This window comes from Culex pipiens, chromosome 2 (assembly GCF_016801865.2).
Source record: "Culex pipiens pallens isolate TS chromosome 2, TS_CPP_V2, whole genome shotgun sequence".
Classification (NCBI taxonomy): Eukaryota; Metazoa; Arthropoda; class Insecta; order Diptera; family Culicidae; genus Culex; species Culex pipiens.
In genome coordinates this window covers 193803405-193830626 of record NC_068938.1, presented here as the reverse complement: position 1 = coordinate 193830626, position 27222 = coordinate 193803405, and the positions used below count along the sequence as shown (strand labels likewise).

The 27222-nt window shown below is 35.0% G+C and overlaps 4 protein-coding genes across 10 annotated transcripts in view; 3 read left to right on the top strand and 1 right to left on the bottom strand.

Annotated features, from left to right (window-relative positions):
• Positions 1-27222, top strand: part of LOC120415167 (G protein-coupled receptor kinase 1) — a 265002-nt gene that overhangs the window by 118389 nt on the left and 119391 nt on the right. For all 7 annotated transcript variants that reach the window (XM_039576611.2, XM_039576609.2, XM_039576607.2 and 4 more), the window contains one exon: positions 9023-9096. In XM_039576611.2, the coding sequence (XP_039432545.1) occupies positions 9023-9096 (74 nt within the window). The remainder of the gene's footprint in view (positions 1-9022; positions 9097-27222) is intronic.
• Positions 2315-3213, bottom strand: LOC120415169 (trypsin 5G1-like). Its single transcript, XM_039576614.2, has one exon. It carries the CDS (start codon positions 3159-3161, stop codon positions 2361-2363), a length of 801 nt encoding a protein of 266 aa, XP_039432548.1. The 5' UTR covers positions 3162-3213; the 3' UTR covers positions 2315-2360.
• Positions 3439-4323, top strand: LOC120415171 (trypsin 5G1-like). The gene has a single exon (XM_039576616.2). It carries the CDS (start codon positions 3439-3441, stop codon positions 4225-4227), a length of 789 nt encoding a protein of 262 aa, XP_039432550.1. The 3' UTR covers positions 4228-4323.
• Positions 4426-5257, top strand: LOC120415170 (trypsin 5G1-like). The gene has a single exon (XM_039576615.1). It carries the CDS (start codon positions 4426-4428, stop codon positions 5215-5217), a length of 792 nt encoding a protein of 263 aa, XP_039432549.1. The 3' UTR covers positions 5218-5257.

The window sequence follows — 27222 nt, the reverse complement described above, 5'->3', positions numbered from 1 at the left end:
AAAATGACAAAAATGACAAAAATGACAAAAATGACAAAAATGACAAAAATGACAAAAATGACAAAAATGACAAAAGTGACAAAAATGACAAAAATGACAAAAATGACAAAAATGACAAAAATGACAAAAATGACAAAAATGACAAAAATGACAAAAATGACAAAAATGACAAAAATGACAAAAATGACAAAAATGACAAAAATGACAAAAATGACAAAAGTGACAAAAATGACAAAAATGACAAAAATGACAAAAATGACAAAAATGACAAAAATGACAAAAATGACAAAAATGACAAAAATGACAAAAATGACAAAAATGACAAAAATGACAAAAATGACAAAAATGACAAAAATGACAAAAATGACAAAAATGACAAAAATGACAAAAATGACAAAAATGACAAAAATGACAAAAATGACAAAAACGATGACAACGATTATAACGATTATAACGATTATAAAGATAAAAACTATAATAACGACAAAAATGATTAAAACGTTTAAATCAGTCAAAACGATTAAAACGATTAAAACGATTAAAACGATGAAAACAATGAAAACGATGAAAACGATGAAAACGATGAAAACAATTACCAAAACACAACAAAAATGATTAAAACGACGAAAACGACAATAACGATGACAACGATTATAACGATTATAACGATAAAAACTATAATAACGACAAAAATGATTAAAACGTTCAAATCGATCACAACGATTATAACGATTAAAACGATTAAAACGATTAAAACGATGAAAACAATTACCAAAAACAACAAAAACGATAAAGCGATTAAAACGATTAAAATTATTGAAATTATTAAAACTTTTAAAACTTTAATATAATAATCGACTAAAAAGATGAAAACGATTATAACGATAATAACGATAAAAACGATAAAGACGATAAATGTGATAAAAACGATGAAAACGATAAAAACGATAAAAACGATTCAAATGATTTAAACGATAAAAACGACAGAAACGACAAAAATGACAAAATAGTTGAAAACGATTATAACGATAAAAAACGATAAAAACGATAAAAACGATAAAAACGATAAAAACGATAAAAACGACGAAAACGACGAAAACGATGAAAATGATAAAAACGATGAAAATGATAAAATCAGTGTTGAGATTCGAGTGAGAAGAAGGAAAGCTTTTCTCACTCGCGAGCGAGGGAGAGAACTTGTAGTCCTTTTCGCTTCTCGCTCGCGCTCGCCTTTTTTCTCGCGTTCTCGCTCTCGCCGCGAGCGCTCGCGAACGCTTCGTGCTAGCCTTTCGTTCTAAGATAGCAATTTGTTTATCAGGTTTATGAATGCGAACGACACGGTGGTAAAGAGGTGTAATTTCAATAGTTGTGTTGTTTTTTCTTCGTTGCCAGCCCGTTTTACTTCTCGCGAGCGGGCAATTCTTTCTCGCGAGCTAACCCGTTCGCAAACGGGGGAGAGAACGGCAATCGGCGAGTTTCTCTCGGCAGCTCGTGACTCGCGGCGAGAACTCGAGAGAAACGATTTTTTTCTCGCGAGGGTGCGATAATGCCAACACTGGATAAATTAGATGAAAACGATAAAAATGATATAAATAACAAAAAAACAATGCAACGCATGTCTTAAAATCAGAAAAACGATAAAAGATGAATTTTAATTGAACAGAATTTATCTACAGTGGTATTGATTGAAAAATCATAAATTTTTATTCTACAATTTTGTTTCAATCAATGAATTATTCTAATGTAAACAAACAAACAAATCTTTCAATTTCGTGTGATTTGGCGATAAAATGCCATTCCATTTCCATCTCATTAACCCAAGGGAGTAACTTCAGTCGGCGCACTCAACAAGTCCTAATTGCAGACTGAACTCTGACGGATCGACCGGCACCAAAGAAACCAAAAAGTTGGAAAAGTACACCTCGGTTTTCCCCCATTTCTCCTTCGGTTGGTCGCTGCTGGAAAAGATCCTTAATTTTATGTGACCAGCTCAAAGACCCATTTACCACACCTAAGCTGAAAGTCCACGGCTCGTCGATTCGGAACCGACCGTCGCGCAATCGGAACAGGTCACAAAGCGCGGCGACGAAATTAAATTATTCATTTTGACGGTCGGCGCTGTTTGAGTCGAAAGGATTTTCGTGGGGTTTGGAAACGCTAAGGCAAGATGGACGGAGGACGAGGGGAGTCTTTTTCATGATTGGGCCAAAGTGGTAATCATTTTGAGTTTTTCGACTAATTGGAGTTCCAGATCTTGATAGGGTGGCCAGATTTTCGATGAAAATGATTTTGAAATGAAAAAGATTTTTTGATAAAATGAAACTTTATTAGTCTTCAACGTTATTCATTGCCTCAACCGTTTAGATTCCACTGTGTTCCTTGATCCAGTCACGAACCGCCGCAACTCGCGAGTAAACTCCCGAGTAATTCGGCTGGGCGCATCCCATTCCCCAGGACACGACTCCCACCAGGGTATTTCCCGCCACCAGCGGACCACCGGAATCACCCTGGCAGGCGTCCTTTCCTCCGGCCTTGTACCCGGCGCAGATCATCCGGTCGGTGATCTTGTTCGCGTTTTTGTACTCCTCACGACAAACCTCCTGGTTGACGGCCGGAACGTTGGTCGCACGCAGCACCTTGCTCGACTCCTGGGCGCTCTGGGTGTTGCCCCAGCCGGACACCTGCAGCAGCTGACCGTCCTCGACGGGTTCGTCCTGTTCGGGCAGGCCAACGGCGTAGAACTCCTCACTCAGCTGAACGGGTTGAGCCAGCTCGAGCAGGGTGTAGTCGTAATCGATGGTCTGGCCGTTGTAGTTGGGATGCTGGATGGCACGCTTGACCTGGACCAGTTGACCTCCGGACGCATGGCGGGAAGATCCGACGCGGACCTGGAGTTTAGGACCGTCCCGATCGCTGGCGCAGTGGGCGGCGGTGAGGACCCATTGTTCACCGATGATGGATCCACCGCAGAAGTGTCCGCCGCGTTGGAGAGATACCTGGAAGGGGGCATCCAGGATGTCGATCTCGAAGCCTCCGACGATGCGTTGACCGGTGGTGGAGGACGGGGCGTTCCACCATGGACGAAGTGGGTTACGGGCCGTGGATGCACCTTGGGCTAAGGCGATGCAGGCGATGGACAGGAGGACTGTGAATCGGTTCATGATGGCTGGATGAGTAGCACTGACTGATGGTTTGAGTTTGAAATGATCCGTATTATATAGGGATGTGGAGTGTTTTGAATTATGAGATAGACGTTCGAAAGCACTTGAGAAAAACCCTTTCTCAAGTGACCTTCCGTCAAAATAACATCCACTTAAGAGTTATCAGAGGAAACCAGTTACGGATTACCGTCATCCAAGCCACTTGAGATAGCATACAGTTTATAACCTTCAAAAATGTATAAAATCGGCAATCCCTAAACAATTTCTTCCAGTGACCATGTACCGTCTAATCACCTTTCTGTCCGTCATCTGTTTCGCCGAGGGCGTCCAGGTCTACGACCCGCTACGACCCTGGTGGAACGCTCCGTCCCCCGACAGCCAACGCATTGTGGGGGGTTTCGAGATTGACATTCTGGAAGCTCCGTTCCAGGTATCTCTTCAACGAGGCGGACACTTCTGCGGTGGATCCATCATCAGTCAACGCTGGATTCTAACGGCAGCGCACTGTGCTGATAAGCATGACGCTCCTTGGCTTCAGGTTCGCATTGGATCCGTCCGTCATGCATCCGGAGGTCAACTGGTCGAGGTCAAGCGTGTCATCCAGCATCCCAAGTACAACGACAATACCATCGATTACGACTTCACCCTGCTTGAGCTGGCTAAATCTGTTCAACTGAGTGAGGAGTTCTACGCCGTTGACTTGCCGGAACAGGACGAACCCGTCGAGGACGGTCAGCTGCTGCAGGTGTCCGGCTGGGGTGATACCCAGAACGTCCAGGAATCTGGAGAGATATTGCGTGCGACCAACGTTCCGGCCGTGAATCAAGAAGAGTGTAGTTCAGCGTACCAAGGCTCGTATAAGATCACCGAGCGGATGATCTGCGCTGGGTATCAAGCTGGTGGCAAGGACGCTTGCCAAGGTGATTCCGGTGGACCGCTGGTACAAGGAAGGACTCTGGTTGGGGTGGTATCGTGGGGTAGAGGATGTGCCAAGCCGGGATATCCGGGCGTTTACTCTCGTGTGGCTGCGGTGCGTGATTGGATCAAAAAGACTGCAAAGGTTTAAATCTTGATCTTTGTGAACACCAAAATACAATACTTACCAAAATAAAGAACTGAAAACATCGTTATCATAAATCTACTTTTAACTCGATCATCTTGAAAGGTCAGGTTGCGAACCCCACCAACTCAAGATAACAACTTGAGTGCAATCCACCAAGTATAAAACCAACAACTCGTCTACCCCGCAAATCACTCAACGACCATGTCTCGACTCATCATCCCACTCATCTTCCTCGCCCTCGCCGAGGGCACCACCGTCTTCAACCCGCTACGCCCCTGGTGGAACGCCCCATCCCGCACCACCCATCGCATCGTCGGAGGCTTCCCGATCGACATCCGGGACGCTCCGTACCAGGTATCGCTCAACTACTATCGCGAACACTGGTGCGGTGGATCGCTCATCGGAAGCCGATGGGTCTTAACCGCTGGGCACTGCGTTGACGTAAGTGACCTTCCCCTGATCAAGGTTCGCGTCGGATCAACCCATCACGAGTCCGGCGGTCAGCTGGTGGAGATCCAACGAGTCCTGCAGCATCCGCTGTACGACCTCAGTCCGTTCGATTACGACTTTGCGCTGCTGGAGTTGGAGGAGGCGGTGCAGCTGGGTGAGGAGTTCTACGCCGTGCGCCTGCCGGAACAGGACGAACCCGTCGAAGACGGGCAGATGCTGCAGGTCTCCGGTTGGGGTGACACTCAGAACGCGGAAGAGTGTGACGATGTGCTGCGGGCGACCAACGTTCCGGCTGTGAACCAGGAAGAGTGTCGCAGGGCGTACAGCGGGATTCACGAGATTACCGATCGGATGATCTGCGCTGGGTTTCAGGCTGGAGGGATGGACGCCTGTCAGGGTGATTCCGGAGGACCGTTGGTGGCGGGACGGACCGTGGTGGGGGTTGTGTCCTGGGGAAAGGGATGTGCCCAGCCGGGATATCCGGGGGTCTACGGACGAGTGGCTGCGGTGAGGGATTGGATCGAGGAGAGCACTGGAATCTAAATGTTGGAATCAATAAAATGTCCACTTGGAATTTTGTCAGAAAGAGTTATACAGTTTTTGGAGTTGTCCATCCAAAAATCCTATCAAAATCTTCGAAAATCTGTAGAATTGTTTTTCGGATTGATGTCTTGCCTTGGGCAAAGTAGTAAGTATTTTTGAAGAAAAAAGGAAAGTTTGTAATAAAAACAACGTAATTTTATTTTTCGATTTGTTTCAGGCCGCTGCAAATATTTTTCAAAGATTATTCCCCCCATCCCACCCTTCAAAATCGGTCCGAAAAACAAAGGGCTTTTTTTTCCATAATTCTTTAAAATGTTAATGAAAATAGAAGTCTGATCATCTGGATACAATCTAAAATGCATTTTTCTGCATTGATAACCATATTTAGCATGTTTGGGTCTGTTTAAAAATATTTTGAATTTTTATGAATTCCAATGTACGTCACCGCAAAACTTTTTTTTTCTCGCAAAAAAGAAATTTTTGTCAATGAGCAATTCTCTACGAAATTGGTCTTTCTTTGAATTTTATTTTTTGTATTTTTTAATTCGGCTGAAAATTTTTGGTGCCTTTGGTATGCCCAAAGAAGCCATTTTGCATCATTAGTTTGTCCAAATAATTTTCCATACAAATTTGGCAGCTGTCCATTACAACATGATGTATGAAAATTCAAAAATCTGTATCTTCTGAAGGAATTTTTGATCGATTTGATGTCTTCGGCAAAGTTATAGGTATGGGTAGGGACTATACACTGAAAAAATGTGATATACGGTAAAAAAAATTGGTGATTTTTTATTCAACTTTTTGTCACAAAAACTTGATTTGGAAAAAAACACTATTATGTTTTGGGGACATCAAATGCCAACTTATCAGAAATTTCCAGGCTGTGCAAAAAATATTTGACCGAGTTATACATTTTTGAATTCAAACTGATTTTTTTCAAAAAAAATTTCAACTTCATTTTTCGATGTAAAATTAAATTTGCAATCAAAAAGTGCTTTAGTGAAATTTTGATAAAGTGGACCGTTTTCAAGTTATAGCTATTTTTAGGTAACTTTTTTGAAAATAGTTGCAGTTTTTCATTTTTATAAATTAGTGCACATTTTTGCCCACTTTTGAAAAAAATAGTTTTGAAAAGCTGAGAAAATTTTCTATATTTTGCTTTATTGAACTTTGTTGTAACGACCCTTAGTTGGCATGCAAAGGTGTAAAAACAGTAAAATTTAATATCTCAGCAACTAATGGTCCGATTTACACTGTTAAAATATGAAACATAACTGAAATTTTGCGATCTTTTCGAAAACAATATTTTCATTTATTTAAATCAATACTTTCAAAGGGGCGTTATATTGAATGTTTGGCTCTTTTGAAAAGTTAGTCTTGATTTAATTTTTTGGAAAATATTGTTTTCGAAAGGACCAGAAAATTTCGCTTTTTACATTCTAATGTTGAAACCGTTGTATGTAATTTCAATTTTTCACTTTTTTATGTTATGCCCCCTATACAATTTTTTGACTGATCTACGATTTTTTGAAAAATAAAGGATATTTAGGCTGATCAGGGATGGAATAATCGCAAATAAATCAATTTCGCTAGCGAACTTTCTTCACCCGCGATAGACAGAGGAGGCGAATCACACAAAAGAAAATCGCTCCCGAAATTCTTCAAGAAAATCAATCTGCTGATGATTTTTTGTGAATTTCTTTGTCAGCACCACTTAACATTATGTATTTCACTTTGTTTACACACATTGCTCATCTACAAAATGTGACAGGTCATTTTTCGACTTGTGACGTTACACCTGCAAGTGTAGTAGTGAATAAGATGTTCCGCCGAATAATCAAGATGATGATTTTTTTAGATTTCTTTTACCGATATTTCGTGCGCGAGAGAGGAGAGCCATGCTCTCTTCGGATTTTTTCTCTTGATGAACGTCCAATGATTTTCTTTTGATGATGATTATTCCATCGCTGAGGCTGATACAAATTTTATTTAAATTTTTTGTCACCCACCAACATTTTCAAGTTCAATTAACAAAATCTTATTTGCATTTAAAAATTGAATTGAATATTTTTTCGATAAAACGTACCGTTTTTATGTTATAGCAATTTGAGGGATAGTTCTAGGTAGAAATAAGTAGATTTTTTGAAATATTGCAAATGTCCATTAGCCAAAATTTGTTTTTTCTTGCAGCTGAATCCTCAACAGTTTTTCTTTTTAAAATTTGAAAATCTGAAAAATTATTTCGCTTTTAGAAAAACATATTTTAGCCATTTCAAAATCATACATCATTTCAAAAGAGCCAAAATTAGATTTTGAAATTTTTCATTTTTTCTATTAGAAAGATTAGAAAACTTTTTAGTGATTCCAAATCGGACCAATAGTTTCCGAGATATCTCCAGATGCTGATTGGAAAAACATATTGTAAATTTCGTTTTTTTTTCCAATTTTTGTTCGCTTGCACTGTAGGTATTCTCAATTTTTATTCAATGCAATAGTCTATTTCGGCGACTTTTTGTCTGATTTGGAAATTGGAAAGTCTAAAATGAAAATTGTAGAGAAATAGACAATAATTTCAGAAATGGGAAAACATGAACACTTATTCAAAAACAATATTTCAAATGAAATTCTTATCATTTAATGTATTTATTTGGCCCGGGAATTTAAAAAAAAAGAACAAATGAAAAGAAATTTTAAAAGACTAGACTATTTCTCAATGCATAACAAAAAGTTGGATTTTGGAAGATTGAATTACCTCGATTTTTGTGAAATATGTGAACTTACACTCAGAAGGATTTAAATTTACACATTTTTAGAGGTAATACTTGCCATTTTTTGACAAAAAATCTGACAACATTTCTCTAAGTAATACTACCATGAATTTTTTCTATTGTTTTTTGAAATTATAATTGAAATGGATTACACTTGTCTTATTTAAATTATTTTTTTAAGGAGTTTTCTTTTTAATTTTGGAAATGTTGGAAATATTTATGTAAACTCCTTCAACATCTTGCTAGGGGTTTACTCATAAAAACGTGAATGTTTTTCTGCTTTCTTCAAATTTTGATAGTTTGAAAGCTGGTCATCCTGAAATATTGGAAATAATTGTTTTTTTTTTCTCAAAACCTCCACACTAATAAAATTGCGAGCTCAAGTTTGATGAAGTGGCAAACGGTGGAGAAATTCGTTCAGTTCACAGTAGCACTCTTTGTGTTCGTCACCCCCAAAAGAGGGCCCATGCCTTAAACTTGAGGCAATAACGGTAAATCCCTTAATTTCGTTACGAGTGGCTTCAAGTTGGGGTAGTCGCGATACTTTGGTAAGGGTATTTAAACTTGTTTTTTTTTGTTTCTTAAGATTTTTCTTCAACTAGTTAAAATGCCAAAAATATTCTTAAAAAACACGAGAATTATATTACAAACTTTTAAAGAATTTCTCAAACCAAAAAGCTAAGAACTAATCCCATTTAAGCTTTTTATTGCTCCTCCGACTTCGTCACATAATCGAGAAGGGCTAAAACTTTCTTTCGGATTTTATTTTTTCTGCTTTCGAATGGTTGGGCGAAGGAATCGATTCGGTGGGACGACCTTCTTCAAGCTTCAAGCCATGAGCTGGATTGAAATTTTCCATTTGTGAAATTAAATTTGGCAAATCCTTGCAGAGGGGAAATGGAGAGATCTTATCGATTTTTTTCCCGAGGTTTGCCCAAAATTGATTTCGAGTGGATTTTACGGCACTTTAAAGCAAACATTATTCCTTCATTACGGGTTTATGCTAATTGTGTAATTTGCGTTCTCTTTGTTTTCAGGATACCTACTGTTCAGAGATTTCTGCGACAACTTCTCAGACGAACCGGTGCCACATTTAAAGTTTTACGAAGAGGTAAGTTTGAGTGTCTTATTTTGTGGGTAGAATGTTTCAAGTTGGATAAATACGAGGAGTGCTGAAAAAATCGAAAATACAACATGTAGTATAAATCACTATTTTACGATTCATTCAGGCACTTCAGCATAACGTCTCTATTACATACTTAAACCAAAGATTTCTAGTCTCCAGAACCATTTCCACTATCTCTAGCAGGTTCAGCCCGGGGGGCAAAGCCACTTATCATACTGAAATTGACGGTACCGGCACGTGCCGAACGTGTCGATAATACAAATATCAAAATCACGTTTTCCTCCCCTGAGCAAAGAAGTAAGAACCTGCTCGTTTTTTTTGTTGTTGCTGGAAATGCCTCACAGAAAGAATGATAAAAAACTATCATCCCGCATCACTATTCGGTGCTCATCTTGGGAAAAGGAGCGAAGTTAAGCCCCAAGGCACACGTACAGCCACGATTGTGGGTGTGTGAGTAAGAAAAAGTGTCACCTCCTTTTTATGCTCAGAGAGTGGAAAACTTCATCTCGAGAATAACAATTGAAAATGGCCTAATTTTGAATCAAAAACAATATTTTTGTTGATTTTTGAACTCAAAATTTGATTAAAATTAGTCGATAAGACTTTTCAAAATGTTACCACCCCGACCCCGAAGCTTGTGCCTTGAATTTGAATTCCTCCTTTTCCTTTCCCGAGAGATGGCGGTGCCAATTTGCATTTGTTGATTGAAACGATGATGTGCTGAGTGAAAACAATGTGCAAACTGCTGCTGCTGGTGGGGGTGGTGCGATGAAAACGGATGGAAATCTTACGCAAACAATGAATTGTTAGCGAAATTTAATCTGCTCTGCCAAGTTTCTGGTCTGGTCTGGCGAGAGCTGGTCTACCAAAGGGAAAAGGTGTGATCTGGTCCACATTATTCATTAGCACCCCTTTTTTTCGCCACCAGAGGGGGTTGTCACCCGTTACACAATCTGTGTGACCACAAAGACAGAGGATGAAAAATCACCTCTTCTAATGGATGGATGGACGAGGATGATGTTTTTTGTCAACCCCAGCAGACTGGGTTTTGTCTTAAAAGGGTTTTCCTGTTTTCGGGTGAGATTTTTGGTTGTCTTTTTTTGAGGTTATCTTTGGTTTTTAAGAGTCGTCCTTAAAGGATGATGGTGACAGTTTGAGATACCCCTTATTCTGGTGGTTGTTTGTTGATCTAACGACTTGAAATTATGGAACATGTTGGAAAGAAAAAAGATGTTTGATGATGATGAAAGGTAGAAAGAGGTTGATAAAATAACAAATTATTGAAAAGGACATGTCATCGTGATTGCGCTTAGCTGCAGGTCATTTACGTTTCGAATGAAAAAGAAAACAATTTTTAGTGTATGATCTCGATATGTACCATATTCAAACAAAAACAATAGAGTTATCAAACCAATTCCTCCATACAATTTTGGCAGCTATCCATACAAAAAACGAAAAAAAATAATTATGGTCGATAATTTTAGCGTCTAACGATAGCAAAAATTGTAGGGGAGCGGTTTTTTTTATTACGCAACGCAAAAATTTGGATTTTAGGGCCCTCTACACCCCTCCCCCTCGTAACAAAGTTTTCATACAAATTTAAAAAAAATTATGGAGCGAAACATGACCTCCGACCCCCCTCCCCATGCGTTACGTAATAAAAGAACACTCCCTTGTTATTAGCGTTGGTTTGATAACGATAATCTATCATTATCGTTATCAACGATAACGGACGATAACTCATTTTTAAAATCTTCCAAAAATGACTTAATCAATCAATATCAAGTTAAACTTTTAATGCTTTCACTAAGAATTTATTTTAAGACAATGTAGTATTTTTGTAGATTTTTTCGAAAATACTCAAATTTTCACAATTTGCAATATTGCTATCAAACGATTAGAAATTTTGTTTGTCTTTTCACTTCTAATAGATTTTTTTTAAATACTGGAATTTTCACAAATTACCGTATTGGAACGAGCGAAATTTTGTTTGCCTTTAAACTTTTAACAGTGTTTTCAACACAAAAAATCGATTTTTTGGAGAATACTTTAAAAAAATATAATTTGCAATATTGCTATCAAACGATTAGAAAATATTTCTGTAAAGGTACAGTGCAGACTCGATTATACAAAGGCCCCGGAAATTTTTTTAATGTCGAGCTTGTTACACATTGGTGAAAAACTCGCTCTTAAGTATGACCCCTAGACTACGCTTAAATGATTTATAATTTTGAAATCCAAAATGGATGTGATGCAATATTGAAATAATGCATTTTATTTTTTAATAGACAATTAACTACTCAAATTTTACTAAAATGGGGTCGCAGTACTCGAAGTTTACGTTAAAAACAAGAAAACTAAAAATACGAAAAATATTTTTTTTGTTCTTGATTCGATTTTTTAAAGACCTGTATGTTCTGGATTAATACTTGAGATACAAAAAAAAAAACACAAAATTCTGTATTTCTTTTAAATACTAAAATTTTTAAAATTCGGTTATCAAATGATTCGAAATTGGGCTTGTATCTTGACTATATTGTAGAGTTTTTTTAAATTGTGAATGAAACATAAAAATTTTCACAAAATAACTTTTTTTTGTTAAATTTTCAAATTTTCACAATATGCATGAAGTGTTTACACGATTCGGAATTTCGGATGCATTTTCACTGGTTTAGAGTTTTTTTTAAAGAAAAACTAAAATTTCACAAAATACTTAATTTTTTCAATCAAACGGTTTCAAATTTTTTTCAGGCCATCGTCTCAAAATGTGGTGAAGTGCTCTTGAGTGCCGATGCACATCTGATTTTCACTGTTTTAGAGTTTTTTTTTTAAATTAAATACTTAAATTTTCACAAAACAAATGTTTTAAAACCTTTTAAAACATTTGTACCAGCCTAACTGGCAATATCCCAAGTAGCAAGACAAATGCCTTTGATTCTTAAGCATTTTTATAATATTTTTATTAAATGCGATAAAGATTTGTTACATCTTTCACCAATTCCAACAGGTTTTACCATTCCACAAACTTAAACATATTTTAAAGAATTTTTCAAGATATCATGAAGAATTTTGTTTAGAAGTTTTAATTAAGCTTTCAACTTTACACTTTAAGTACACCTGAAGAATTCTTGATATAGCTTGATTAACTTAACAAATGCTGCTTTAAATCTGTTAAGTCTTCCGCAAGCATTTTATCAATCTTGTTAGATTTGTACTTTCACTTTGACATATTCAGTTGTACGTGAACAGCGCAGTGAAATACATTGAGAGGCGAGCTGATTTTTTGAAAAACGCTTCTGGGCATAATTACTAGTGAATTTTCGGTTAAAGTTTTAAAATTACATATGACTTAATAACTATGTGTTGATAATAATAAAATATTTTTTAATTGGTGGTTTTTTATCGTGTTTGAATGGTGATAGAATTGTGAGAAATCGGAACATTTCACTGAACCAGAAATTCTTTTGCTTTGCAATTGTTGCATGTACTGGTGCTGTGCATTATCATTATTGTGTCAAAGTGGATGTACATCATGTTATTTTGCAATTTAGCGTTACTAAACGAGGCATTTTATCAAATTGTTTTCGTTTTAGTGTTCTTCGTCCTACCCCTTTTATCAAAGCCTTTCAGCCTTGATTAGAACTTCTTTAAATACATATGGTTTTCGAAAAGTAGTTGATAGAACTTTTCATCCTTAGAGTTACCTTGCTCAAAACTATCAAGATTTTATTATCTGTATTGCTACGCGCTGTCATTAACAGTTTTGCTTGTGCTGATTGCAGCGGTTTTTTGTTCACTAATATGTTTAATTTGAAAAGAGAGTGATAATCGTTTCAAAATATCATTGTTTGTGGTGTGCAGTCTATATTGTGGTGGAGTTAAAGATTGTAATAGCAACAGAAGGTGAAAATAGTGAAAGTAGCTGCTTTTTAAGGCAGTGTCCAACCCACCTTCGCTGTTTAAAGTTTGGTCATTGAACTGTGCTGAGTGACCGAGTTTGTGCTTTTTTAGTTCTTAAATAATAAATAAACCCCATGCAAACTAACAAAAATGTGTTTTTTATTGAATTATTGCCAAATTCAAATCCGTTGTCCAAGTCGATCTATTTGCAGTTGATGAAGCCCGCATGCGCTACGTTCCCAGCCGTATGCAATTTAATCTTGGTTAAGACCACGATAAAGCATTGTGAGCCTGTTTTAAACCCTAATAAATCCTTTTTAAATCAAGTTATTCCTAGCGAGTTTTGGGAAAGAGTCTTTGAAGAAGCATTGAATTTGAAATAGACTTACAAAAGAATTTCAATATTTATAAATTTTCGCCATATTGCCAAACAAATCGAGGTGCTGGAAATCGTAGCCATGTTGAATTTTGGAGCAACAACCGATGAAAAAGATTTTTTTTTCGATAAAAGTTTAGTTTTTTTGTGATAATTTTAAAGGCGCGTTCCATTTTTTCGAGCTATCTTGAAAAAATGTTCGGTAATTTTTTGTTGGCACTACTGTAACGGTACATTTCATTGGAGAAATGCAAGTGCTTAAATATATTTATACAATTATTATCAAATGAATAATCAACTACCATAAGCCTTTTAGAATTCCATTTCGCATAAGAATATTTGTCTTTAATCAAGTAAATCAGCATGCTGTTCCCTTTTTGTACAGGCTTTTGGTTCTCTTTGAGAGAACATGCATAAATGCTTCGTGCTTTGTTATAACCTTGAGGAGTTCCTACAGGTTACCACAAAAATCTTTTCTAAACTAGAAAGTTTTATTCGAGCATTGAAGAGCTTTATAAAGTATTTATTAGGTACACAATAAAATAATAATGTCTTATGATACTCTTCATTTTTACTCTGGCTAACCTCCTAAAGTAGTCCATTTTAGCTTTATTGCTGATTTAACACTTATTTAACACAGCATGTGGGACTAAAAGGCATCTCGCATACATTTTCTCAGGAATTCTACATAACTTCTCCGAAACTACAGTAAAACTAAAATTGTTACTTGGGATGGGTCTCAACCGATTTCTTAACATTCCAACGCCCAAGGCTCCAAAAAAGTTGGAACGGTAACTTCAACTCAACGGATCTCGGGCATAACTCAACCAATCAAGATGATTCTTCTTTCCAGTGATTTGTTAGGATGTCTAGATGATTCTAGAACTTTGCAGAACTTAATTTGATCAAATCTGTAATTTTTGCGATTAAAAACATCGTTCCAACTTTTTTTTTCGCGTACAAAAAAAATTCGCCAAAAATTCCGCGGAGGCAGTCGTTTTGAAAAAAGGTGGAACGATGTTTTCGGTCTCAGAAATTACAGATTTGATCAAATTAAGTTCTGCAAAGTTCTAGGATCATCTAGACATTCTTACAAATTACTGGAAACAAGAATCGTCCCGATTGGTTGAGTTATGCCCGAGAACCAGCGAGTTGAAGTTACCGTTCCAACTTTTTTGGGAGGCTTGGGCGTCCGTGTAAGTTGGACATGCGTTGGGCGTTCCAGTGTTAAAAAAAAACTAAAAAAATCGAAAAATTGGCTATTTTATTCCAAAAACTGTAAAACTGTGAAAATGCTTGCAAAATTTTGAATCGTATGATACCCATATTGCAAATTAAATAAAAAACTGTATTTTGTGTAAAGTATAGTATTTCATCAAAAAAATTCTAATAAAAATGAAAAAGCATACAAAATTTCGCTTCGTTTGATACCCATATTGCAAATTCTGAAAATTTGAGTATTTAAAAAAACGGTATTTTCTGATTTTCTTTGTATTATACTTTGAAACTTACTACATTATCAAAACATATATTCTTAGTGAATGTACTCAAAATTGTACATGACCGTTATCGTTGATAAAATTATCGCCGATGGAATTATCGTAATAACGATAACGATAACGACACACTAACATTATCGTCCCGACGATAACGATAACGATAATTGTATCCTTAACAACCTTGATAACAACTTTAGTGCATAAGGAACTAATGAACAGTAGAAACAACATTTGTTAAACAATAAACAATTCAAAAGTAAAAAAAGACACTAATGAATCTTCGAAATGTCCACAACTTCTACTCTGTCAGTCTATTAGCCTCTCAGGAAATTGAAAAACGGTCATTTTGTTTGCTTTCGTAAGACATGTGTAAGATTAGTTTCTCATCAGATAGTTTCCAGGGCTGATCTTGATTGCTTTCGGGTAGCGTCCGAGGGGACTAAGCCATTTAATGTCCGCTGATGATTGATTATTATGTGCTACGAGGAGCTTTAGTTGTCGTCCAAATTGGGTAGTAAAAATGAAATCAATTAAGTTTTAGGCTATGAAGACACTTCAATAATGATGAATGGTTGCGAAATTTGAGACCATAAGTTGAAGAGAAAATTTGTAGAATATAGAGCGAAAACTTTCAAAACAATTGAATATGAAGTTTAACCCAAAAATTCTGATGTATAAACTGTTAAAAGTGTTGTCTACAACACCATACACTTCACAATTTAACAGCTTTTCCAATTTATTCTTATGTCACACAAAGTATCTATTTTATGATGGCAGCCCAGGCCGACACTCTATCTCGAGCAAACTCCTTCTGTCATGTCTGGGGTGTGCCACTTGAGGTTTTCACAACCACAATGAAAAATACTGAAGCACTGACTTGTTTGGTGCATTGCCAAGTGCTTGAGGAAAAAAATAAAATTACTTTCAAAATTATTAAAACAAAATACGTTTTTTTGCTTTTTTTTTAACTAAAAAAAGATTAGCTTAAATATCAGAATGTTAATTTTAAGAAAGACACTGCTAGGTGAATTGTTGCAACGTTCGCCTCATTTTTACGACACTTGAGCCGGCCACAGTTTTCACAGTCACTTTTCCTAATGGTTGCCATCAGCTCTTGGTGCACCGAAAAAGTTTTCCACTTCCAAGAAAGCTTTTTTTCTTTCCCAACCGGAGAGGCCTCTTATTTAATGGCAGAGCTGGTGCCTTTTTTAAACGTGGTGCAAAACTCTCAAAAGAAGGGCCAAATTTGCTCGTTTTAACCCAGTTTTGCTGCACTAAACTGTACACTAAAAGGTCGTTAAAACTTCGCACCCCCTGATAACGAGTGTGGGGTCAAATGGTTTAATAATAATCATTGGATTTTGGGGTCTCGGACGACCCCCTTTGATGCCAAATATCGAAACGATAATGGCCATCTGGAAAATGAGAACTGGTTGTGTTTTTGCGATAGCGATAGTTCCGAATCTTGTAAATGGTCCTTTCCCATTACCATAATAACACACGTCCACATATATATTGGTGATCTTATTTTGTGGAGAAGGAACCCTTTTCTGCTGATTTGGGGGCGAAATTGTCTTGCAAACATAAAATAAAGAGTCGATTTCCATTTCGATACCAGCAAAAAGAGGGTCAATGGTCGGGCGCATTAGAAGAATCTAGATAAAGTAGCATTTGAATATAATTTAATGTAAATGGATTTGAGTCAAATATTGGACCCAAATATACTGGACAATCAAAAATAAAATAAACTTTTTTTTATATGTAATGACAGTTTTCCTCAAATTTTTAATATTCTTTGTAGATTTGTGGACATTATTTTAAATTGCGTTTGTCATAATTTTTTTATTTTTTTTTAAATCTTCCCATTTTTGTTGACTTTTTTTTTATAGAATAACAATAATCATAATAATTTAAAATAGAATTTGCAAATCCAAAAGAATTTTTCAGAAACTGTTTTGAGATATGGCCACATAAAATTTGATTTGACTAAAAATTTGCAGTATTTAGATTTTTCAAATAGTATCCAAAAATGATCTGAAAATTAAACAAAAATTCCTCAAAGAAAGATAGAAGGTTGAACCTCCGATTGTTGAGATGCAGCCGACAAAAGAAAAAAAAAACCATTTTAAAAATGAAAGATTTAAAAAGGGCATTATATAGAGATCAAATGCTCTCCTTATGTCTTGTTAGTCTTGATTTAAAAAATTCCAAAATTTTGTTTTCGGATCAGAAAATTTCACTAATATTTCATTTTTAACATTGAAAATTGTACCATACGTTGCTGAAATATTGGCATCGGAAAATGGGGTTTTGGTGACACTTTGGAAACTTCAATTTTCGCTCACTTTTTCAAAAGGCGCATTGGTTGTTTTAAAAAAGTACTCTAGAATTATCCTTTTTGTTTTTCTTTTATCCAACCTTCTATCTTTCTTAGACGAAATTTTAGAACATTTTCTGATGTTTTCGAAAAAAATATATTTTGAAATGGTCATTCAGGGGCACCATTTTTAATAATTAAAAATTGCAAAGTTTAAGTTAAATATAATTTTAAGTGCCTTATTTCCAAAACGTACTTTCCAATTGCAAATTTAATTTTAAATTAAAAAGTAATGATAAAAAAATTGGGATGATTTTCTTTAAAATTCATTTTTTCAAATAATATCAAATTAATCCTAAATCAACAAATTTAGAAAATTAAAAATTTTGGGTTTTGTGAAATTAATTTTTCTGGTAAAAAAAGATTATTTTAAAATCGGCAAACAAATTCGTGTTCCTTTTTTTCTGAATAGTCCTCATTAAAACCTAAAACTTTGCCAAAGACACCAAATCAATCAGGCAGTTCCTTTAAAAGATGCAGATTGTAGAATATTTACGTTCTTTTTTTTTGTTGCGACAGAAGCTGCCAAAATTGTGACTTGTATGAGTGCACCAATGGCACAAAATAGCTTCTTTGGTCACAGGAAAGGCCCCCACAAAGTTGGAGCCAAAAAAAAAAACAAAAAAATGCATTTAGAAATGTTTGGCTTTATTTTATAATTAAAGAATTTAAAAAAGTCACGAAATAGTAGTTTCTGCAACAAGTTGCAAAAAGAGGATTTTTTCAGCACGAGTCGTACATTTATCCAACGAGGTTCACCGAGTTGGATAAATACGACGAGTGCTGAAAAAATCAAGTTTTGCAACGAGTTCCATACAACATTTTTTGCAATTTCGAAAAACACCCATTGAGTGAAATTTTAAGTCGAATTTTCATGTATTTTGTCAATAAATCGTTTAAATCAAAAAAATGTTGAAAAGTGTTACTTTTCGAAACAAGTGCTGAAAAGTTCAACTTTTCAGCACACATTTCAGTGCTGAAAAGTAGAACTTTTCAGCATTTATTTTGAAAAGTGTTGCTATTAGATTCTGTTATTTTTGGTACAGAAACAAGGCTATTTCGTCGTTCAAGAATGACAGGAAAAGTAAGTAGTTTCAAGACGGAATTGCAAAAATGTCATTTTCTGCTTTAAAAATTGGTTCAATGGTTGCTGAGATATCAGCATTTTAATATGTGATGTTATTTGAGCTAAACTCAGTTTTTCTTTCGAATGCTGTACCTCAGCAAATATTAGTCTTTAAATCAAAGTATTTGAAGCAAATTGGTGGGACATTTTCTGAACACTTAACTTTTTTTTAGATAAGAAAATTAATCATATACCGAATTCCCAGAGGATTGCTCTATGTCACTGTTGTAATAAAATGTAGCTGAACCGTCAAAACAACTTCTTTTTCAATTATATTATTTGTCATTTGTCATTATTCAGTAGGTCACCGCCCAATCACCCAACCCAACTCCACACCAGTAGCGCGACATGATCTGCAGTAATCAAACAAATTGCGATTGAATAAATATGTAGATTCCATCGCCACACAAAGTTGTCCCCTCTCCAAGACTGGGCGGGACAGTTTTTTTTCTAGTTTTTGCACGTTCATCGTTTGCGAAGGAAAAAAGCCCGAAACTGGCATTAGACCTTCGGAAGCTAGACGAAAATCATGACAATAAAATTAGGATTGTATCCACCTAAAAGGGATATATAAAAAAACACTATTTCGATTTTAATTTCCAACACTTTTAAGAAATATGAAATTTGTTTTAAAACTATTGACTTAACAAAATAAACAAAATTTCTAAAAAAAATTCAACCCTTTTCTTCAATTCAAACCACAAAACCGCAAAGGACACCCCACCAAAAAGTGAGGAGGTGCTCGTGCAGGCACGGTGAAATACCTAATTTAAATGTAAATTAGACCGGGCGGCTTCCCGATACACCAAAAACACGTGGTTGCGTCCCCACCGAAATCGCCGGACGACACGACGTAGCCATCATCGTCGTCAGCACCTTAATCGTCAACTTTGCAGAGGTGGACAAAGTGGTGTTTTGTGGTGGGTAGGATGGACCGCGAATGAAGTGGGTTGTTTGTTGATTTTATGACGGTGTCCTTCTCCAGCTGATGTACGGCGAATTTTGGCGTATTTTGGAATTTTTTGTAACTTGAAAAAGATAATTTAATGTAAGAAAATGTCATCCTCTTTGAGGCAATAAAATCACAATAAAATGAACTTCTGTATGTAAGCTACTAGTCCCATCTTCATGTTTTCGATTCGAAATTGTGCATGCATTTTCACTGTTTGGGAGTTTTTTTTTAAATGAAATACTGAAATTTTCACAAAATACAGTATTTTTTTAAATGCTAAAAATTTCAAAATTTGCAATATGGTTGTTAAAAGATTCAAAATTTTGCATGCATTTTCACTATTTTAGAGTTTTTTTTTATATGAAATACTGAAATTTTTACAAATTATCGTATTTTTTTTTGAAAATTTTCAAATTTTTATTATTTGCAATATTGGTATTGAACGATTAAAAATTGTGCATGCATTTTCACTGTTTGGATTCCTTTTTTATGGAAATACTAACATTTTTAAAAAATACCGTATTTTTTTGAAAATACTCAGATTTTCATAATTTGCAATATGATTCTCAAACGATTAGAAATTTGGCATGCGTATTCACTAAATTAGAGTTATTTGAAAGAAATCGTTTGATACCCATATTGCAAGTTATGACATTTGAGAATGTATTTTCGAAAAAAATGCGATATTTTACGAAAATTTTAGTATATCATTCCAAAAATTCTAAAACAGTGAAAATGCATACGAAATTCAAATCGTTTGATGTCCAAATTGAAAATGATGAAAATTTGAGTATTTAGAAAATTACGTTTTTTTTGTGAAAATTTTAGTATTTCATTAAAAAAAACTCTTACGGTGAAAATGCATCCAAAATTTCGAGACGTTTGATAGCCATCTGCGAATTATAAAAATTTGAGCATCAAAAAAATATTTTTTGAATATTTTATTTAGAAAAAACTATAAAATAGTAGCAATGCATGCAAAATTTCGAATCCTTTGTTACCCATATCGCACATTATGAAAATTTGAGCATTTTCGAAAAAAACAGTATTATGTGAAATTTTAGTATTTTACAAAAAAAAAACTCTATTTTAAGCACAAAAATTTTCGTTTCTTTGATTCCCATATTGAAAGTTATGTAATTTTTAGTATTTTCGAAAAAAAAAGTCCCAAATGTCCCCTACAAGCTCCAGGTGGAATCGAGTTGATATCTGGATCAGGAAAACATATTGATTTGAGTTTGAAAACTGTTCTATTTTTTCACTGAAATGCTAATAACTCTCGTCAGATTTAACCATATGGGATGATTCACCCCCTAATTTTGCATTTTTAAGCCCTTTCAGATGTACTTTGAATTTTGAAATTTAATTGAAAGTTGCCTAAATTACAGCCTTTTTATGATTTTTGACGTTTTTGAACCTTCAAATTGTGTGTCCCGATTTTCCCCACCTCTTGTTGATCTAGAGTGCTCTGCTTTTATGTGTAGTATGAACAGATTAAGAGATAGAAATTTGGTATCTTCAGCAAAATTCTGGAGTTTTATTTTGAACCAAATTTCAATATTTTTTAGGTATTAAAAAACACCCAAATAGCAAAAACTGAACATTTGGTTTATTGGGCCTTTTCAAAAAAAAAAAACTTCAGAGTTGTTGTTTTTTGAAAAAAAATTGAGAAAGATGTTGAAATTTCTACTTAACATTTTAAAATGGACATATAATGACACTTTTGCAATAACTGATAAAAACATTTTATTACCTGAAATTTTGTAAAAAAACATTCTAAATAGTGGTGCTGTCTCAAAACAAATTAGCACTTTTTGAACGAATGAAATTACTAGTTTTTGAAAACTCATTTTATTTTACAAGTAATCAATAAACATGAATTTATTTCAATGTTTAAAATTGAAAACAAGTAAGAGTTTCATATTCAAAAGTTTTGAGATGATTTCTCTGCAAAAGTTCATCAAACACTCTTCCAGCTACCTTTTTCCGAATACCAGTGCTGTGGTTTTGCGGCCAACCACTGAAACTTTTCCAACGAAAATATTTACCCTGGCATAATTTGCGTACCTTTCAAGGTGGTAGGTGAGGTAGAACCCCACGGCCGTGCAATGGACTGACCACCAGCAAAAAAATAAACCACCATCATCATCGGACATTATTTTCTTTCTGAGCTGTGGCACCCCCCAAAGCTCATCACCCGGATTAAAATGTGCCAATAAAACAACCACCAAAAGTTTTTCCAACCAAAGAAGAAAGAGTCGAAAAAAGTAGCAAAGTTGGCCGACAGAAAAATTTGCTTTCAATTTCGGAAAATTTATGTAAACAATTTCCCACAAACAGTCCGGAACGTGGCAAACTAAACTGAAAAAAGAGTTCACCAAGGAAGGAATCCCAAATTCGAGGGGGCCAAGTTTCCGGTCGAACTGGGGGAGGGTGGCCAAATGGGCAAATTCGAGCCAAACGAGATTCTACCGGTACGGAAAAAAGTTGGCTTCCTCGAACAAAAAAAGAAGGCACACAGGAAATGTTTTTTACCTCCGTTCAGACGAGGTAATTTTTTGTTCCACCCAGCGAGAGGAAAAACACGGCAGGAAACTTGGCAGCAGCAGCAGCAGCAGAAAAAAACTAGGTTAGGACCGGAGGGGAAATAAAAAAAAACACATTGTAACATGCGGAAAAGGGATGGGTGGGAAAATAATGTATAGAAACAGGAGCTTCCTTTCTATCGGTGTTATGGGTCGGCTCGGCCAGCCCGGGACAGATGTCTAGTTTTGTGAGGCTATTCAGGTGTAAAAGTAAACCTTCCGGCTGGATTAACTGTGGGGGCCACGATAAAAATGAACAAAAAGTTACGCTTTTAAATTAATATCAGTGTTATCTTTGTAATTTTTAACAGATTTCTTTGATGATAATTTTCATCATAGAATACATAAAACTGATGGTTTTAGTATGTATTCTGAAAAAAAAATGTAAAACTTTTCACATTCGAAAAATGAATTAAAATGAAAAACATTTTGCTTAATTTGAATATCGAGTGGCAACAAAATAACAGAACTTTTTTTGATTGTTTTGTTAATATTGTTAGCCATCAGAAAAAAAATAATTAAATTTGACAAATCCCCTTTTATTCGTGTTTCCATCATTTGCAATGTGGATATAAATTCAACCATATTTTGCATAAATTAAATTTAATGTTTTTTTGTAAATATTATAAAATGTTATCTCCAAAATATTTTTAAGAGGACAAAAAGGCATTTTTTGAACGCAGAAGTATGGATATTATTGTTTTCACGAAGAAATCAATTTTTGAAATAATTATAATTTCCATAAACATTGAAAGTTCACCCCAAAAAACTTAAAAAAAAATTTTTAACGTCAAATCAAATTTGCAGTTGGAAAATATTTTTTTTTTATATAACACACCTTTTGTAGTAATGGCCATTTTAAGTAAAAACGGTACTTTTTTACTGTCTTTGAATGAATGAATGTATTTTTTGTATAATAGCTTAGATTTTTCATCTTCAATTACAATTTCTTTACTTATGAAATTTGAATTAAATTATTTTAGAAAATAAATGCAAAGCAAATAGTTGAAACTGAGAAAAAATAAAATTCTCTATGTGTTTAAATGTCGGTTGTTCGGTAACTATTGTTAACTTTTCCAATATTTTATAAAATATATTTAAAAATTTCAAAAACAGATTTGACATTTCAAAAGAGTCATAGTTTGTGTTTTTAGTCTTTTTTAATTATAATGCTCAATTTTTAAGTTTTGAAAATATTTTCATGCAAGAGATTGGAAATTTTAAAATCGATTTCAAACCTGATTCAATCTGAAAAATATTTTTTGAAAGTTTTTGCCTTTTTTAAAAGGTTAGACCAACATTGATTTTGTGCACAGAACACAGAACTTATGGGATTTGGGCTATATGGAAGACATTGGCTGTAATCCTATGAAAAATCATCCAAACTTCAAATAATTATGGTGTTTGAGAATCGGGATGATGTTATTTATAATTACATGAAAATTTTCACAGAAATACGTATGTTCCTGTATTTTGAAAATGCATTTTATTGGGTAATTCTCCGCCAACTCACACAGCAGTTGCCCCGACCCCTCTTCGATTTGCGTGAAACTTTGTCCTAAGGGGTAACTTTTGTCCCTGATCACGAATCCGAGGTCCGTTTTTTGATATCTTGTGACGGAGGGGCGGTACGACCCCTTCCATTTTTGAACATGCGAAAAAAGAGGTGTTTTTCAATAATTTGCAGCCTGAAACGGTGATGAGATAGAAATTTGGTGTCAAAGGGACTTTTATGTAAAATTAGACGCCCGATTTGATGGCGTACTCAGAATTCCGAAAAAACGTAAACCCATTTTCCGTTACTCGACTGTAAAAAAAATTGGAACATGTCATTTTATGGGAAATTTAATGTACTTTTCGAATCTACATTGACCCAGAAGGGTCATTTTTTCATCTAGAACAAAATTTTTCATTTTAATATTTCGTATTTTTTCTAACTTTGCAGGGTTATTTTTTAGAGTGTAACAATGTTCCACAAAGTTGTAGAGCAGACGATTACAAAAATTTTGATATATAGACATAAGGGGTTTGCTCATAAACATCACGAGTTATCGCGATTTTACGAAAAAAAGTTTTGAAAAAGTTGGTCGTCATCGATCATGGGCGTTCATGGTCACCCGCGACAAACACGGACGACGAAACAAAGAGAAACGCAAAAAGTAACTTTTTCAAAACTTTTTTTTCGTAAAATCGCGATAACTCGTGCTGTTTATAAGCAAACCCCTTATGTCTATATATCAAAATTTTTGTAATTGTCTGTTCTACAACTTTGTAGAACATTGTTACACTCTTAAAAATAACCCTGCAAAGTTAGAAAAAATACGATATATTAAAATGAAAAATTTTGTTCTAAATGAAAAAATGACCCTTCTGGGTCAATGTAGATTCGAAAAGTACATTAAATTTCCCATAAAATGACATGTTCCAAAATTTTTTACAGTCGAGTAACGGAAAATGGGAGAATTTTTAAAACTTTTTTAGTGTTTTTTTCGGTGAAAAATACGTTTTTTCGGAATTCTGAGTACGCCATCAAATCGGGCGTCTAATTTTACATAAAAGTCCCTTTGACACCAAATTTCTATCTAATCACCGTTTCAGGCTGCAAATTATTGAAAAACACCTCTTTTTTCGCATGTTCAAAAATGGAAGGGGTCGTACCGCCCCTCCGTCACGAGATATCAAAAAACGGACCTCGGATTCGTGATCAGGGACAAAACCCAAGTAACACACTTTGTCAGATAAACGTATTTCCTAACTGGTTGTACAACCAATCCGCCTCGTTACCACAACTTGTTCTACAACTCCTATGCATTGGAAAAAGCGCACTTTTTTCTGTTGTATAACTTGCCAGAATAAGATGCAAGTTATCACAGTAAGTTGTACAAATGTATTTGACAACACTGTGCTAGCTAACAAGGGATTCAACGAAAAAAGGGGGCGTGGTTTACGGCTGTGCTGTCAAATCAAAGCGCACACTGAAAAGGAAAGTTTGAAAGATTGAAAACAGCTGTCTAACCGTTGACTAACTTACATGTAAACAAACATTTCTTATTAGAATTTCAATCAACGACGAAGCAAATAAAAAAAATAAGAGTGTTTTTGCCAGATTTATTAAAAATAATTCGAAATTGAAATTGAAGAAAAACAATCATGGCTCGCAGTCTACCTGTGATTAGTGTGAAATTCCCTGCATGGCAAACTTTTAGATTTTCCTTTTTTGATGAACTTCCTCTTTCCCAAGACTCGATCCGATGACTTCGACGATTTGTTGTTATCTCCACGGCAGGTCCAGGCGCGCTTCCACATCTCTCCACGGGGCTTCATAGTAAACAAGCTGGCCCAAGTGTCAATAAGAAGGCTGCTGTCTGTTTTGTTAGCTAAAGAACATAACTCCAACGAAGGCTGTCATTGATATTGAAGTTATATAAGTTTGTTTCAAGTCAATTTTTATAACTCCACTATATAACTTTGTTATAACAAACCGTTTCAACTGTCATTTCGATTACCGTACCACGGAGTAATATTGAAAATCGGTATGATTTTGATTTGTTGTTTTCTCTATCATAAACTCTATAAGCTGATAATTTTTGTAGCTTTTACCAGCGAAATGTTTACAAACTAATCGGTCAACAATCAAAACTATTTTAATCTTCAATAAATAAACATTATTGAAACTCTAAATTCCTCATGTACAAATTTACACCACCTAACAACACGCAATGTCAAGTTGAATATGTATGTTGAGCATCAGTTATATTATCTTTTCTCCAATAACATTTGTGTAACAAAGCGAGAAAACCTAAGGTTATTTATAGAATGGTTGGTCACGCCCATTTTTTTTTTTTTTTTTTTTTTTTTTTTTTTTCTGAAGATGTCGTCACATGACAATGTTAGATAAGCAGTGAAACAAACAGTGCAATATTGTTTTTATTCAACAAACTGTTTTCGAGCAAAACATTGCAGATGAGCGAACAGCATCTTGGCATATCAGCACTTTGACGTTCAATTACAGCTCATAAAAAGTGTTTTCGAGTGAAATAAAGTGATAAATATCTCAATAGGAAGTGAGCAAGTAAGTTTCTATCAAAAGTGTTTCAAAATAAATTGTTTTGATAGTGAAAAACAGACCGAGTCACGTAGCCTAGTGGTAACGCTTCCGCCTCGTAAGCGGTAGATCGGAGTTCAAATCCCGGCTCGGACCAACACAACTGGTGATCTTTTCCCTTCTGGATTCGATTGCTTAGTAAAGGGAAGGTAGTGCATCGTCACAAGCTGGACCTTGTCAACGACACCTTAGGAAGGCAACCTATGGAATGTTAACATTAACCTAAACATGTTAACATTAAGTTGAAAATGAAATTGCCACTGAATCCGCTTTGTAAATGCCGGCCCCGATACTCTTCAAGGGTGTTCCCCTCAGGAACTGGGAAAGATTTACTTTTATAGTGAAAAACAGCAAATTGGATGGGGTTAGGAGCGAGTGCATATTCCCTATGTTGTGTGTAAAAGTTGGAAAAGAGTGAAGTTGACTGTGTTTTAACACCTGTATGGCACACATCTCATAAGTTACATAAGTCAGTTATACAAGTAGTGAAACAAACTGTTATTTAACTAACGTTGAAATTTTTTCTCGTATGTTGATCCAAAACAGCTGTCTAACTATTATTCAACAGTCGACAAGTTATGAGTGCTACTTGGGAAGTTACCCCTTAGGACAAAGTTTCACGCAAATCGAAGAGGGGTCGGGGCAACTTTTCCCGATTTCGTGTGAGTTGGTAGAGAATTACCCTATTCTCAAAACAAAGAAAAAAAACCTCAAAATTATTGTTATTACATTATGAGTATCAATTGATCGGGATATTTTTTATAAATTTCAAAAGTTTTTACACATTTTTTTAAATACTCAAAATTTTCACAAAACTACGTATTTTAGAAAAAGCACTTAAAATTCCAGTTTTTTTAGAATATGGGTATCAAATGATTGGGATTTTTCCATACATTTCGAATGTTATAGTATGTTTTGTGAAATACTCAAAATTTTCAAAAAACTACGTATTTTCGAACAAAACACTAAATATTAAAAAAATAATATGTGGGTATCAAATGACCCAGTAATATTTTTTGTGGAATACTCAAAAATGATTTTCGAAAATGAGTATTCCACAAAAAATATTATAATTATTGGAATGTATTAAAAAATCCCGATCATTTGATACCCAAATTGTAAAAAACTGAAAGTTTCAGTATTTTAACGAAAATACGTAGTTTTGTGATCATTTTGAGTATTTCGGAAAAA

Coding starts and splice junctions, on each gene's coding strand:
- LOC120415171 (XM_039576616.2), top strand. CDS start 3,439: ATGTACCGTCTAATCACCTTTCTGTCCGTCATCTGTTTCGCCGAGGGC.
- LOC120415170 (XM_039576615.1), top strand. CDS start 4,426: ATGTCTCGACTCATCATCCCACTCATCTTCCTCGCCCTCGCCGAGGGC.
- LOC120415169 (XM_039576614.2), bottom strand. CDS start 3,161: ATGAACCGATTCACAGTCCTCCTGTCCATCGCCTGCATCGCCTTAGCC.